The sequence below is a fragment of the Elephas maximus genome, chromosome 12 (assembly GCF_024166365.1).
Source record: "Elephas maximus indicus isolate mEleMax1 chromosome 12, mEleMax1 primary haplotype, whole genome shotgun sequence".
Taxonomy (NCBI): domain Eukaryota; kingdom Metazoa; phylum Chordata; class Mammalia; order Proboscidea; family Elephantidae; genus Elephas; species Elephas maximus.
The window spans coordinates 41,802,386-41,817,818 of NC_064830.1; the positions used below are offsets into that span (position 1 = coordinate 41,802,386).

General features: G+C 37.0%; 1 protein-coding gene across 8 annotated transcripts in view; it reads right to left on the minus strand.

Annotated features, from left to right (window-relative positions):
• ITSN2 (intersectin 2) overlaps positions 1-15,433 on the minus strand; it is a 198,015-nt gene that overhangs the window by 60,954 nt on the left and 121,628 nt on the right. For 7 of the 8 annotated variants that reach the window (XR_007519542.1, XM_049902732.1, XM_049902733.1 and 4 more), the window contains 9 exons: positions 13,893-14,068; positions 13,416-13,560; positions 10,640-10,845; positions 8,468-8,532; positions 7,745-7,911; positions 4,995-5,040; positions 4,770-4,891; positions 2,446-2,542; positions 1,481-1,672 (listed from right to left, as the gene is read on the minus strand). Coding sequence is in view for 7 of the 8 variants with exons in the window: in XM_049902732.1 (XP_049758689.1) it covers positions 1,481-1,672; positions 2,446-2,542; positions 4,770-4,891; positions 4,995-5,040; positions 7,745-7,911; positions 8,468-8,532; positions 10,640-10,845; positions 13,416-13,560; positions 13,893-14,068 (1,216 nt within the window). In the remaining variant the exon portion in view is untranslated. The remainder of the gene's footprint in view (positions 1-1,480; positions 1,673-2,445; positions 2,543-4,769; positions 4,892-4,994; positions 5,041-7,744; positions 7,912-8,467; positions 8,533-10,639; positions 10,846-13,415; positions 13,561-13,892; positions 14,069-15,433) is intronic. The other variant, XM_049902734.1, reaches the window with a different exon arrangement.

Below are 15,433 nucleotides of genomic sequence, written 5' to 3' on the forward strand. Positions count from 1 at the left end.
TCCCTTTAGAACACCTTTCATCTATTCTTTATATTCCTTATTATTCAAGACTTAATTGGAAAAAAGTATTCTACCACTGGAAAACAAGACAGAAAACAACAAAACATCAGAAAACCATCATTTTAGATCATTAAAAAAACAAAAACAAAAACCCGTTGCCGTCAAGTCGATTCCGACTCATAGCAACCCCGTAGGACAAGAGTAGAACTGCCGCACAGGGTTTCCGAGGAGTGGATGGTGGATTCAAACTGCCAACCCCTTGGCTAGCAGTCAAGCTCGTAACTAACCACTGGGCAGCCAGGCCTCCGATTTGGGATCATAGAAGCTATAAAAGCCAAGTGTATGGACACACTGGAATGGCTCCAGGGATCACAAGTTGAAGATCCTCCTGACCTGGCAGGTCTGAAAAGCATCTTCTCTCAGCTCCAACAAAGGGGTGTTAGGTATTTGTAAGCAATCACATGCACTGGCCAGCACTGTAAACTGCCAAACCATCAGCAGAACTTAAAAATAGCCATTCATTCATTAGGCAACCAAGTTGTTAGCATTTTTCTTACCACCTCTCTTGGAACCCAGAGACATTTTTGGGAATGTTAAAATCATGAAATACTAACTCCTCCCACCTTCAAAATGAGACATTTAGTTGTTTTATCTTAAGGGAAATTTTCTCCCCAGGATCAGAACCAGCTTTATAATCTCTAAATCTAAATCAAGTTTATAAATTTAAAAAGTGAAAAGAATCTCGAGACAACCACTGTTTATTCTCTAATTTATTATTAATGCTGTGTTTACTATTAAATATAAGAAAGGCTAGGTAACAGCCAAGAGAGAATTTTATATAATACTAAATTTCACTCTTGGAGGCCTGGACCCTTGTTCTAAAACTGGTGAACGAGATCTTGATTTGGACACTTCCTGTTGCATGAGATGGTTAACTAAAAATCATCTAGTGAAAGTTACAAAAACAGCAGTTTTAAACAGGTTATTTAATTTTATCCTACTCCAGATGACATGTAAATATGCAGGAGATGAATGAGAACGTTGCAAAATTAAAGGTATTTTACACTAATAGGATTAAAAAAAATTGTGTGTGTGTAGGTGTGTGAATAGGGTAATTACTAGCTATTTTTTATTAAGCTGAAAAAGACACTAGATGCTGAAAGACGGTGATGATATGGGGGGGTTGCAGTGTGGATTACTGTCAGAGCAAAAACTAACCCATAGGAGAAATTATACATATTTTTTAGATGAAGTTTAATAGTAAGGTCTGAAGCTAGGGAAAAGTATTTAAAATAAAAGTGTATAACTTCAGGTCTTGTAAAGTTTCATTTTGTATTTTCTAACTTTAAACATTAATACACATTTGCTATGAACTATTGTGAACTAAGTTTAAGATCTGATCCAGAATAGTAATAAACGCAGTGCTGAGTATTCAAGCTTTTCACGCTAGTTGAGATGTAAATAATTTGAAGGTACTCACACTGTTGACTTGGATCTGAGTCTGTTGTCATCTTAACATAGTTTGAAGGAAAGAGACCAGTCACTCCACTGATTTCCCCTTGCCACCAGTCAGGATCATCTTTGTTCAAAACGTTAATAAGTTGCCCCTTGGAGAAATTTAGCTCATCTTCATTATTTGCCACATAGTCATACATAGCGATCACTTGACATACTACCAGGAAAAAAAAAATACACACATACACAAAATAAAAAATTAAATTAATTATTCCTACAAGGATCAAATTTTAAATCTCCCCCTAGGGTTTAAATTATATTTTAATAATAAATATTAAAATTAGGCTAAAATTTCCCTTCTGAGCTGCTTTTCCTTTCTCCTTTCCCTATTCCTTGTTTTACAAAAACAAGAATTTCCCAACTACAACTAAGAACCAAAGAACTGCTTCACTTTTCCTAAGTATGATGGTACAGCAATTTTACTTTGAAAAATTTCAAGAAGCGAAGTGGTTCAAGTATCAAGGAACAGTTGGCTGTTTTCCACAAAGAACTTTTCAGAAAGGAAGTTCTCGGTGGTACACTACTTTTAGGAAGAGGTAAGGAAGAGACTTTTAATATTTTCCAAAGAGCTTAGTTAATATAAAAAGAGTTTTTGTTTTTAAATTGTGCTCTGATGAAGGTTTACAGAGCAAATTAGTTATAATTAGTAATTAATACATATATTGTTTTGTGACATTGGTTGCCAACCCGGCGATGTGTCAACACTCTCTCCTTCTTGACCTTGGGTTTCCCATTTCCATCTGTCCAGCTTTCCTGTCCCCTCCTGCCTTCTTGTCCTTGCCCCTGGGCTGGCGTGCCCATTTAGTCTTGCATGTATGGTTTGAGCTACGCGTATTACTGTTTGTTTTATCAGCTTGTCTAATCTTTGGGTGAAGGGTGAGAAGTGGTTGAGTTTTAAAAGATGAAATACAAGTTAACCCACTTCCATACCAGGATGAAACGCAGGTGTAGTTCTTTCATTACTTGGTCCCAAAAGTTTAACATGGCTGGCAGGAAACCATCCCTTCTGTCGCTTTTTTCCTCTGGCCTGGAAAAGTAGCAAAAGGAATACACAATGGAAAGGTGAGATGAAAAATAATTATGAAGGCATAAGAACCAATTATTGAGACCTAACTTCAAAGTTAGGAAAACCCTGGCCAACAATTGGAAGACTCCTTACAAGATGCACCTCAAAGTGCTGCTAAAAAGCTGCTGAAGGCATCTATTTGGAGGCCTTATAGGCTCAGGGTTCTCTGAATACTTCACACAAATAACCTAAAAAGACCTGTCTAGAGTTTGCTGGATAAGCTCAATCAACCATTAAGATGGTACAGCCCAATTGTAAATACATTTTGGGGCTTTGTTAAAATTAATGAGGTAGTCATAAATAAAAATTTTTGGGAGCCATGTTTGCAACTTAGTTGGGTAAATCTTCAAAGCAAATCATAAAGTGGAATTTTGGAGTTGTTTAAGATGATGTTGAGACCCCCCCCAGCACACTGTTTTTTAAAAACTCTAAGATTCTGATTTATAAGAATGAAGCTGTATTTGTTTTGCATTACAATTATATTACTGACATTATGTAAAAACACAGCTACTCTTTGTTGTTGTTGTTAGGTGCCATCGAGTTGGTTCCGACTCACAGCGACCCTATGCACAATAGAACGAAACACTGCCCCGTCCTGCACCATCCTCACAATCGTTCTTATGCTTGAGCTCACTGTTACAGCCACCGTGTCAATCCACCTTGCTGAGGGTCTTCCTCTTTTCCATTGACCACTGTACTCTGCCAAGCATGATGTCCTTCTCCAGGGACTGATACCTCCTGACAACATGTCCAAAGTACGTAAGACGCAGTCTCGCCATCCTTGCCTCTAAGGAGCATTCTGGCCGCACTTCTTCCAAGACAGATTTGTTTGTTCTTTTGGCAGTCCATGGTATATTCAATATTCTTCGCCAGCACCACAATTCAAAGGCGTCAACTCTTCCTCAGTCTTCCTTATTCATTGTCCAGCTTTCACATGCATATGATGTGATTGAAAATACCGTGGCTTGGGTCAGGTGCACCTTAGTCCTCAGAGTGACATCTTTGCTCTTCAACACTTTGAAGAGGTCCTTTGCAGCAGATTTGCCCAATGCAATGCATCTTTTGATTTCTTGACTGCTGCTTCCATGGCTGTTGATTGTGGATCCAAGTAAAATGAAATCCTTGACAACCTCAATCTTTTCTCCGTTTATCATGATGTTGCTCATTGGTCCAGTTGTGAGGACTTTTGTTTTCTTTATGTTGAGGTATAATCCATACTGAAAGCTGTGGTCTTTGATCTTCATTAATAAGTGCTTCAAGTGCTCTTCACTTTCAGCAAGCAAGGTTGTGTCATCTGCATAACGCAGGTTTTTAATCAGTCTTCCTCCAATCCTGATGCCCCGTTCTTCTTCACATAGTCCAGCTTCTCTTATTATTTGTTCAGCATACACATTAAACAGGTATGGTGAAAGAATACAACCCTGACGCACACCTTTCCTGACTTTAAACCAATCAGCTACTCTACCTCTCATCATCTTTTGGCCCTCAAATGCTTTTTAGACTTAGCTAATAAGGAAATTTTAGGAGGGAAGAACCCTCTTCCTGGATGAAAACCTACGCAACAACTTTCTCTGTTAACATTTTAGGGGAAATGAACTGGCCACCACATCTGTGTTTGTACCCCTTTCTTTGCACTGCTGTTTCAAAAACCTAACACCATAAGGGGCAGTCTAATGGGCAGTATTTTCTCAGCACACAGCCTAGAGGCTATACTGCAGGCCTGGGGCTACCCCAGGCAAAGAGAATGCTTTCCTTTACAAAGGTAACCTGTGGTTTATTAAATAAATTGTGTCTTTAGAGAAAATTATTCTTTAAATTGTTACTGATAACATTAACTCAAATGTTGAACAGGAAAAGACTAGAGGAAAACATACACTAAAATGGTAATACTGCTTACCTTTAGGTGGTATGGCCATCCAAAACAAAAACCAGACCCACTGCCGTCAAGTCGATTCTGACTTAAAGCGACCCTACAGGACAGAGCAGAACTGCCCCAGAGAGTTTCCAAAGAGTGCCTGGTGGATTCTAACTCCTGACCCTTTGGTTGGCAGCCACAGCGCTTAACCACTACCAGGGTTTCCAGTATGGTTATAGGCAATTTACAATTTTTATTAATTTTATTGTTTTTTAAATGAGTACATATTACTTTTATAGTAAAACTGATAAATGCTATTTAAGGATTCATTACCTGTAACTCCCCCTGCCACCATCCACTTGCATTTTTCTTTAGAATTAATATTAACTGGCCTGGTGCAAGGCTAAGTTGTTCAGAACCAGAAGCCACATATGCTGAAGTTACCTGAGCAATCTCTGAAAAGAAGAAAATTATGAAGAAAAGCAAGAGATTGTGAATTTAAGACTATATATAAAAAGCAAATATTTTAACATTTTTTCAGATCATTGTTATACATACCAGGTTTTTTGTTTAACGTTCCAGGTTTGCTAGCACTCCCAAAACTCTAAAAGGAAAAAATACCATATTGTTCTATCATTTTTGCAACAATTCAGATGTAAAAGTATAAAGGTTGTTAGGAACTAGATTTCTAATTCTCCTGATTTTTATTTCTTTAAATAAAGATCAAAATGACAATTAGCCTCATAGTAACCAAAGAGGTTATGAATTTAACAATTAGGAGATCAGTCTACTAACAGAATACACAATGTACAAGTAGCTGATGGCGGCATCGATGGCTCAACAGGAATAGCTCATTTTCTGAATCTTTTCTGAATATAAAACATCCAGGCCTAATATACCCATTCAGCAGTCAGGATCAGCACCCACGATATATAACATGTGTGTCCTAAATATGTTATGGCATGATGTGAGTTTTGCCTTTCTCTAAGGGACCCTGACTGGTCTACTGCCCCTGCTTCCTAGGAGGTGATGTCTTTTTTTTTTTTTTAAACCATGTTCCCTCCCAAACTGACTGAACCTGACCTGTAGTTTGCAGGTATCCTTGAGACCCTTTCAGGGAGTCCATGAAATAAAGCCTATTAAGCTGTTATTTGCCTCTTTCACTGTGTTGAAATTTACAATGGTGGGTAGAATTGCTGGTGCCTTAGCATGGAGGCCTGGTAGCACAATGGTTAAAAGCTTTGGCTGCTAACCAAAAAGTCAGCAGTTCTAGTCCACCAGATGCTCCTTGGAAACCCTACGGGGCAGTTCCACTCTATCCTATAAGGTCGCTATGAGTCGGAATCGACTTGATGGCAATGGGTTTTAGCATGAATCATGGAAGTGACACCAAATTATACTAGGAGTCACAGTATTCATCACCACCATGCACTCACAACAAAAAAGCCACTTTCACTTAAGAATGTCCTTGATCAAGCAGTAAAAATTTTATTATATTTTCATCCTCAAGAACACATCTTTTTAAAAATTTGTGTGACTAAATGGAAGTATTTATGAAGCAATTTCTGTTGCATATTGAAGAACAATGTTTGGCTCGAGAAAAACTACTTGTGTGATTAAGTTGCAAGGTGAACTAGGTTTTTTTTTCAGGGAACAACATTTTTACTTGAAAGAATGACTTACAGACTATTCAGACTTGGGACGTGGCAGACATTTTCTCAAAAATGAATGAAGTAGTCTGTCACTTCAAGGAAAACAGCTAACAGGATTTGTTATCAGTGATAAAATTCGAGCTTTCCAGTGAAAATTCAAACTTAAGAAAATTTGTGTCCACTACCATGAGCTTGGAAACCCTGGTGGCATAGTGGTTAAGTACTATGGCTGCTAACCAAAGGGTCGGCAGTTCGAATCCGCCAAGCGCTCCTTGGAAACTCTATGGGGCAGTTCTACTATGTCCTATAGGGTCGCTATGAGTCAGAATCAACTCGACGGCACTGGGTACAATGAGCTTGACAGCTTCTTGGTACTAATGACTATTCTGATGAGATCAGTGGTGATACTGACAAATGTGATTTTTCGATAATGTATAATGAAATGTGTTGACACATGCAATATCTATATAATTCAACAATTCAATATTTTTTAAATCACAAATGAATGATCTTATCACACCCTAATGGGTAAAAGATTCTTTTAATGTGCAAAATAGGCCAGTAAATTTTAAAGTAACTACGAAAAGTTCATGGATATGGCTTCAGATTCCATGTTGCAACTCATCTGTAACAATCTATCACTTGTCAAGTTTTGGTGCAGTAAAATCAAAGAATATCCACAGATACCTGAAATGTTACTAATATTCTTCTCTATTTTCTCCCATGTGTGTGAGATCAAATTTTTTTCATGTACTTTAACCAAAACAATATATTGGAAAAAAATGAATGCAGAAACAGATGTGAGAATATAGCTGTCATCAATTAAACCTGACACTGCAAAAATATAGAACAATGACATTCTTCTCACTAAACTTTCTTTTTTGGGGGAAAATAATACATTTTCAGTTGTTTTTCATAAAAAGTCAGTTACTTATGTAACCACATGATGGTTTTAATGTTACTTTGAAATGAATTAATAAATACTTAAACAATTTCATAGTTTTAATTTCTAATATGATAAATATCACTAGATATAACCCATATTCTCTGAGGTCATCAATAGTTTTTAAGATTGTAATGAGTTCCTGAAATAAAAAACTGCACTACACCACACTGGTGGTGAGGTAAAAAGAAGCAGGAACTCAAGAGCATAAGGTGAGTCCCATGAATGTCAGAGCCTACTGTGAAGGTTTACAAGCTCCTTCAAGGTGGTTCTTTGCCAGAGTTGCTAGATCTAGAGCCATGCCCTAGCTTCAGTTATCATGGCCCAGCCCTGACTCTTGTTCTGAGAATTTCATGAAATCCTGTCCCACTTATTTCTCTATAACTGGATTCTAGTAAGCCCTTTTTTCACTGGAACTACCTTCAGTACTAAGGAGTCCTGGTAGCACTTGGCTGCTAATCAAAAGGTCAGTGGTTCCAACCCACCAGCTGTTCCATGAGAGAAAGATGTGGCAGTCTGCTTCCGTAAAGATTACAGCATTGGAAATCCTATGGGGCAGTTCTGCTCAGAATTGACTCTATTGCAATGCGTTTGGTCTACCTTGAGAAGTTTATTTGTAACCAAAGGAGCTGGAGAAAAACCACGCACTCTGTTGTAAGTATAAATCTTAACACGAATGGAAAGGTTTTTTTTCTATATCAAAATAACTCTACCTCTTGATCTTTTGCCTTAACATAATTTGATGGAAAAATTCCAGTTCTGTCTCCAATACTTCCTGCCCACCATTCTCCATCCTTCTGGGTCACCAATATTTCTTCACCTTCGGTGAAAGTCAAATCTCCAGGCTCTACACTTGAATATGAATAAAGTGCAATATACTCTGTAGGGAACAAACCAAAGAAACTAATTTTGGTTGTAAGATTACAGAAGTGAAAAAAAAAAATTACATTAAGAGCAAATTGACAAAATCACAAAAATTTATCAATCAAACGGCCTAAAGGGGTATACAGAAAAAGTTTCTTTGTAATATTTATGATAAAGTGTACCCTGATTTCAAATCCTACTTAGTGATCTATATGGCATACTGTAATTAAGACATAATTTTTAAATAACTCAGTGCACTGAAGTTTCCTTATCTCTTAAGCATCTATAATCCAGACATATTATATCAGAAAAACAAAAACCTTCGTGCTATCTCCTTGCAACACTTTTTATCTATAATCTTATTTATTGAGCCAGTCTACAGTGAATTTTTATAGCCCTGGCTTTCTAAAAGTATATATTCAATATTCAAATGAAATAGACAGGGAACAGGTTTTTCAAACCTCACTTTAAAAAACTGAAGACACAGAAGCAAGGAGAATAACAACTGTGTGAAGTGAGACAATCAGTAGCTCAGCTGATTTCCATCTAATTAAAAAATGCCAGAAGCTTACCTTCTCCACCTGTATAGGCTGCAGAGGTAGGTTTCTTATTTACAACTGCATACACAGCTTCTGGTCTGCCAAATAAAAAATACAACAAAACAAAAAACATACAAACAAAGAACAAGAAAGGTGATTTGATATATGTAGACGGCAGAGGTTTTTTTTTTTTGTTTTTTGTTTTTTTTTTTAAACAGGTATTAGCAGTGTATTCTTCCAGGGCTTTCCAAAATTATTCTAAATATTGTTTCAGTACATAGACTGGAAGTTAATTTTTCATACACAAACACTGCTGGACTAAAAACGGCCTAATCATAAACTTCTAAAATTTTAAATATATTAAAGTAATTTAACGTCATTTATAAAGAGTATTTCAAATGTGCGGTATTTTGCCTTTCTTAAAAAAAAAAAAAAAAACCTTCCAATATCTCAGAGAGCCTCCAAGAGACATGAACACACCAGTAAATGGGTAGTCTTTTGGTTAAGCTCATATGGGGCTTGCCTTGGTTTAGAGAAAAACAAGTGCAATGTATCACATGTAGCCACCACCATCTGTCAGTGGAGGCTTGTGTGCGGCTATGATCCTGAACAGGTCTTAGCTGAGCTTCCCGACAAAGATGGACTAGGAAGAAAAGACTGGCGATCTACTTCCAAAAATCAGCCACTGCAAACCCTCTGTATCACAACGGTCTAATCCACAACCAATCATGGATTGGGCAGCATTTTTTCTGGGGAGCATGGGGATGCTATGTGTTGGGGTGACAGGACAGAAGCTAACAACATTAAAAAAATAATAAAATAATTTAAAAAATTATCTCAGAATGTGTATAGCGTTAATTTCCATTTTTAACAAAGGAAATCATTTTCAAAAATCTGGAAGACTCTCATGTTTAAGAACTAAGTATCTGTGGGTTGTACCTGAGCAACCCAGACCTATGCGTAAATTATACAGTGAAATGGTTTTCAAGTAAGTAGAAGTGGAATCCTACTATAACGTGGGGCCACAAACAAATACCCTGCCTTGTTTAGTGTTAAATTCTCCATTACTTCAGGTTTTCAAGTTATCTGCCTTACCTGTTAGAAGAAATTTGGTAACTGAATGAAGAAGGAAATAAGTACTATAACACAGCTAAGAGAATGGAGAAGAAATGCCCTTAAGCCTTTTTAAAGCATTTAAACTTAATCTCTTTATGCCTAAATACCCTGTTCTGTAAAATGTCATGGAGGTTAAATAATTCCTACAGAAGGCCTAGCTTCAGTTATCACAGGGTCAGCTCGCAAATGCCCACTATATATTCTTGTTACTGTCCCACTTCTAAATCTAAAATTCCATGTCAGTCTGAAAAGTTTCTGCATTTGAACTTAAAAATTTATACACAGAAATAGCATAAAAAAAAACTCTTGAAGATTATTTAATCTTTTAATTCAAATTCATTCAGTTAAGAAACTGAAGACCAACTAGGTTATTCTATACAGACTGGCAAAAATAGCTGAATCAGAACTCAAGCCTTCTGATTTCTAAAGACCAGTCCCTTTCCATTAAATCAGACTGCTTTTCTATTTAGATCAACTTCCCTACAAAACACAAGAGATGGCTATATTATAGCATTTATTGTATTGTATTAAAGATACCTGACACTACTACAGACTGGGAAATAAAGGCCAGGGAACTTAACCTATTCTTTTTTTGTTTTTTGTTCATTTGAAAATTCATTCATTCGTTTGCTCCTCCCTCATTCATGACATAATTGAGCAGATACTATGCACTAAGCAGTATAGGAGGCATGGAAACACTACAAAACAAACTAGTAACACTAACAAAAAAAGACATGGACCTTGGCAAGGGATACGGGCAAGAAAGTAAGTAACTACAGCACAGTGTGCTGTGAGCAATAAGAGATGTGTGTTCAAGGAACCCTGGAGGCCCAGAGCTGGGAATGCCCCACTCCAGTGGAGGAGAGGCCCTCCGTAAAGATTTATGGAAATACTGACAATTTATAGTAAACAACAAGGGAGAATGCCTCCAAAGGAAATAAAAAATAACTTAACTAAGAAAGGAAAACATCAAAAAAATTTAAGTACTCTGACATTCAAACTCAAGCATACTATATATGAGTACTATGGCTGACTCATTAGTGGAAACACCAACACCCCCACCTCATGTAAATACCCAAAGATGCTTACTCTTCTCTCTTGACTTCACTCCCTGGGATGATCTTGACGTAAGATTTTGGAAACCACCCTCTTCCTCCATGTACCTCCCCAAACCACCAATTTTCTTGCTGCTCCAAGACAGTAATGATGTCATGTTTTGAGAAGTTCAAGTGGTTATCCTTCTTTGCAGTCCAGGAACAAAGGGCCTGTGCTTTTAAGTTTTCCACAACCTGTCCCTGTGAATAGAAAAACACAAAAATTAAAAAAAAAAAAAAAAGATAACAGTAACCATGATTTCTGTTTCCAAGTACGTAACATATATGTTCAAAGAGCAGACCAGTTTGGTGTGATAATGACTTATTATCAAGGAGGCTTAAGATAACCTTATTCCACTAACCAACTTAAAATTGTATCTCAGACAACCATCTGAGTGGACTTCTGTTAAGTCAAAGAAAGACTGGCCACTTACCATTCAAGGAAACATCTTGACATTAAACATTACTGTAATGGAATGTAAATAGTGGGTACTCAAGCATTGTATTCATAAATCCGTCAAGAAACAAATGGAAAAGGAAAGAGTTACTACAAATCTTTTTCTGTCCTTCAGCTCTTAACTGCAGCTGATGCAGTTTAATCCATCAGGATTGGAGATTGGGTTGCGTGTGGCCTGTCTCCAATTTCCTGCCTTTCATGTCTTCTTTGTATTCTCACTCACTCTTCTCTTTCCCTCTCCTCTCAGAGGAAAAGGTGTTTTTGTTCTGTTCATAAGGCTAACTTCTTCACCTGTGCAACATTTGGTTAAGTCCTCCTCTTGAATCTTTAACCTTTCTCCACTCTCTAAAGAAAGAATGATGTTAAATTTGCTTTCCAATTTCACTGCCCAACCCAATTTTAATTTGGTTTCTACACTCCTCATACTACTGAACCTCTTCTTGATAAGATCATTGATAATATCATAACGGCCAAAGTCAAAAAGGCTTCTTCCAAACCCTTATTCCCCTCATCTCTGAACAGTACTGGTATCACTAAAATCCTTGTTGTTCCCAAAGCTCACTCTCTGATGACTTGTGGCTCCTCTATTGTCCTGCCCTTTTCCATTTCTGTTCAACATGATGTCTTGAAATAATCTTATTTATGCCTATGACTTCTCAAATCTTTATCTTCAGTGTAACTTAATCTCCTGAGCTCCAGACCTGTAAATCAAACTGCCTACTGAGTCTTCCCACCAGATTGCCCCTAATATAGGTATATCAGGCCAAAAAATGTTATCATTTTTAGAACTCACCAAACCCACTCCTCCTGCATTTCATACCCAAGACGAATAATATTCCCATCCTTTCAGTTGCCCAAGCTAAAGACACTGAAGAGTTAACTTTAACTCCAACTTCTTCCTCATGCTGCTGCTCTATATTCAATGGGTTACCTATTTTGTGTCAATTCACACAGTATGGGACAAACGCCCTCTTAAATTCATCTCCGCCTTTATATTCTCATTACTACGGCCCCTCGTTCACACCATCATTTGTTACTTTGCTATTGTAATATCCTCCTTTACCTGGTCTGCCTCCTCTTCTTCCTTCTGCCAATCTGGCCCCTGCACTGCTGCCAGAGTTATCCTCTAAAGTATATACCTCAACTCTTAAAAACCTTCTGGGCTTCTACTGCCACACTGTTCAGCGTGGTATGAAATGCTTCACAGATAAACTGCACCCCTCTCTCCATGAACCCTGTACTACAGCCAGTAAAACTAGCTGCTGTGGAGTCAGCCGTGACTGATGGCGACCCCACGTGTTTCACAGTAGAACTGTGATCGCAGGGTTTTCAGTGGCTGTGACCCTTCTTCCGAGGTGCCTCTGGGTGGATCTGAATTATCAACTTTTTGGTTCACAGTTGAGCACTTAACCATCTGCACCACCCAGGGACTGCTTCTTGTACTACAGCCACACCACAAACAATTCTTGTTTCCTGCAAACACCTCGTGTTAGCATGCCTCAGTGACTTTGCACAAATTATTCTTTCTTTAGAATAACTTTCCTTCTCTGCTTGGTGAGATCTTGTTTATCTCTGAAGGTCCTGCTCAAATATCTTGCCTTTTGCAAAGCTTGCTCCAATTCCAATAGACTGAACGAGATGCTCTCTCTTTTGTATACTTCTTAGCACTTTGTACATATCTTTATTGTAACACTTCTCACACTTTACAGTTACTTATGTATCTGTCTCCGTTATATTATGAACTTCTTAATGGCAGGGATTTTTACTTGTTTTTCCTTAAACTTCTAGCACACAGAATGTCTGGAATCTATGGTCACTCAATAAAGACGTTTTGAGTGAACGTGAAATCTCTAGGACTCTAGTCTAATGACATCTGCTATTTCTTTTTGTTAGTCTAACAATATTTAGAATGCTTACGTCTAAACCAGATGCTGAGTATATGTGACAAAATTCTAAGTCTCAGGCCAATGATTTACTTAAGAAAAAAATAAAAACAAACCTCAAACCCAAATCTCTTATCTCCTGCAATAACTACAAATGAAGAATATTATCAGATTTGTAAAAATTAAAATTTGAATTTAGATACCTTAGCTGCTAACAACTTGGTACTATAGAAATGCTTTGTTGCTGAGAAACCTCTAAGTAATAGTAATTTCTTGAACTTCATGTCACAGGTAAATGATATGAACAGAAACTAAATGCCACAAACTCTGGTTAAATGAATGAATGACGCTTTTGTACAAAAATTTCATTCTGTTTTATGTACAAGAGAAGCAAATTCAAATAATAAAATATGCAAAAATTAAAAACATACCTGTCCATGAATAGGTGAGACAGATCCAGGGGACACAGTACGAGTAAAAGCTGATTTTTTCTGCCATGATGTATTAACAGTTAGGTTTGAAAAAGATACATTTTGATAATCAGTCACTGATGCTGGTTGATTTGAAGAAAGTGGTCTGTAAATGTAACACCTCAATATAAGTATACTTAATTTTTTTAAATTATAGGACCTAATGATATATTACCAATTTATTTTTTTTCATGTAATATACACTGTATTAAAACATATAGAATGGTGGAAAAAAAGGACTCCATGAACAAACTATTGGCCTAGGTGTTTATTTATTAAATTTCAATATTCAGTTTGGAATAATAGGTACTCTTGAAGAGCCCAGACAGATTACAATATCATTAGGCAGCAGGTTGACATGAATATGTATTAGGTATCTAATACATTTTTATTCATCTGCAGAAGTTGTATAAACTCCACTGGTAGCTAAAAACTTACTCAGAGGAAGTTGAGGTAGCAGGTAAAGACAATGCAGGAGGAACTAAGGCCTTTTTAGGAGACAAAGCTTTTTCACTTGATGAAATTTTTTCTACATAGTTGCATGGAAACCAGCCAAAATGTCCTTGAAAACTACCATAGAGCCAACCAGGCTCCCCTATGGTTTTTTCATCAACCTACGGAAACAAAAAAAAGGGTTAACAATGCTTAGAAATCCACACATGTACCTTGCAAAGAGATGCGGACTACTGTACAGTATCTTGATTTTCAGAATTCAGCTCACCTAACTAAACAGGTGAGGCATTTTCTACAAATTACTTTTTAAAATTTTATTCAAGTTAATACATGAGAATACTTTACAAAATAATTAGTATTATAAATGAGTTATGATGGAAAACAATTTTCCCTTTCCTCATGGCTCCTTATGTCCTGATTTACACTCCTAAAGGTTAACTTGCCATTTTTAATCATTTTTTCTGTATTCTCTTCTATATTTCTAAATAACATACTGCATTTCTTAATGTTTTTCAATTTTTGACATTATCTACTGGCTTTCAGTTAGGGAATATGAAGATATAACCCTTTTTAACTGCAACCTTTAATTCTACAAATATTGTTAAATCATATTTTTGGTTACATTATACTCAATGTTTATGTTATAACTATATAAACACTCCACGTCTGAGTCATGCAGTGTTTGCTCATTACATTTCCTTTCTTGTACACTTTTAATTTTTCTATAGTGAATAATTACTTTGTTTTTGTTTAGCTTTCTCTGTTCCTATCACAGAGTCTTCTTGAACACTCTAACAGAAACTATAAAGCCACTCTGAATGCTATTTTCCACCTGGTGAAAACCATCAGATAATTGATCAGTTCCATTTCCCCCCCGACATTTCCCTTCTACAGTCTGACATCCTCCTCCCTCTTCACAGTATCACTTCCTCTACTACTTGGTCTTTCGTCCCCCTTAAGCATTGATGCCACCTCATGTTTCAACATTGGCTTTCTTGCCTCATGCTACACTTCCTGAACAGCCCACTCAACTTCCACCGTTTCATCTGTTCCCTATGCGTTAATGAATCCAAAAGCTCAGAACTGACTTCTTCCCAAAGGGACATGCCTGTACTTTTAAGTATTCACAGGATATTTTTAACTGGATGTACACAGGAACTTAGAATTCAAGTCTAAGACTGAACTTGTTTTCTCCCCCATCCACTCCTCCTAAGTCACCTATATCTGTTTTTCTTACCACCAAAGACTTACGCATTCTAAATAAAAAATCTCTGGCTCTTACCACTCTTTCATTACCACATCCAAGCTCTATTGACATCGCCTCTAAAAGCTATCCTGAATTTGTTCTCTTCTTCTCAACCCCACCAGTGATAACTTACCTCAGACACCTTTCATTTCACTCCTAGATATAATAATCTTTACTCATTCTTCAGGTTTCTGTTAAGTGTCCCCAACCCAGGACACGATTATCTCATATTTGCTGTCACAATCAGCATTATTACATTGCATTATTTATTTACATGTAT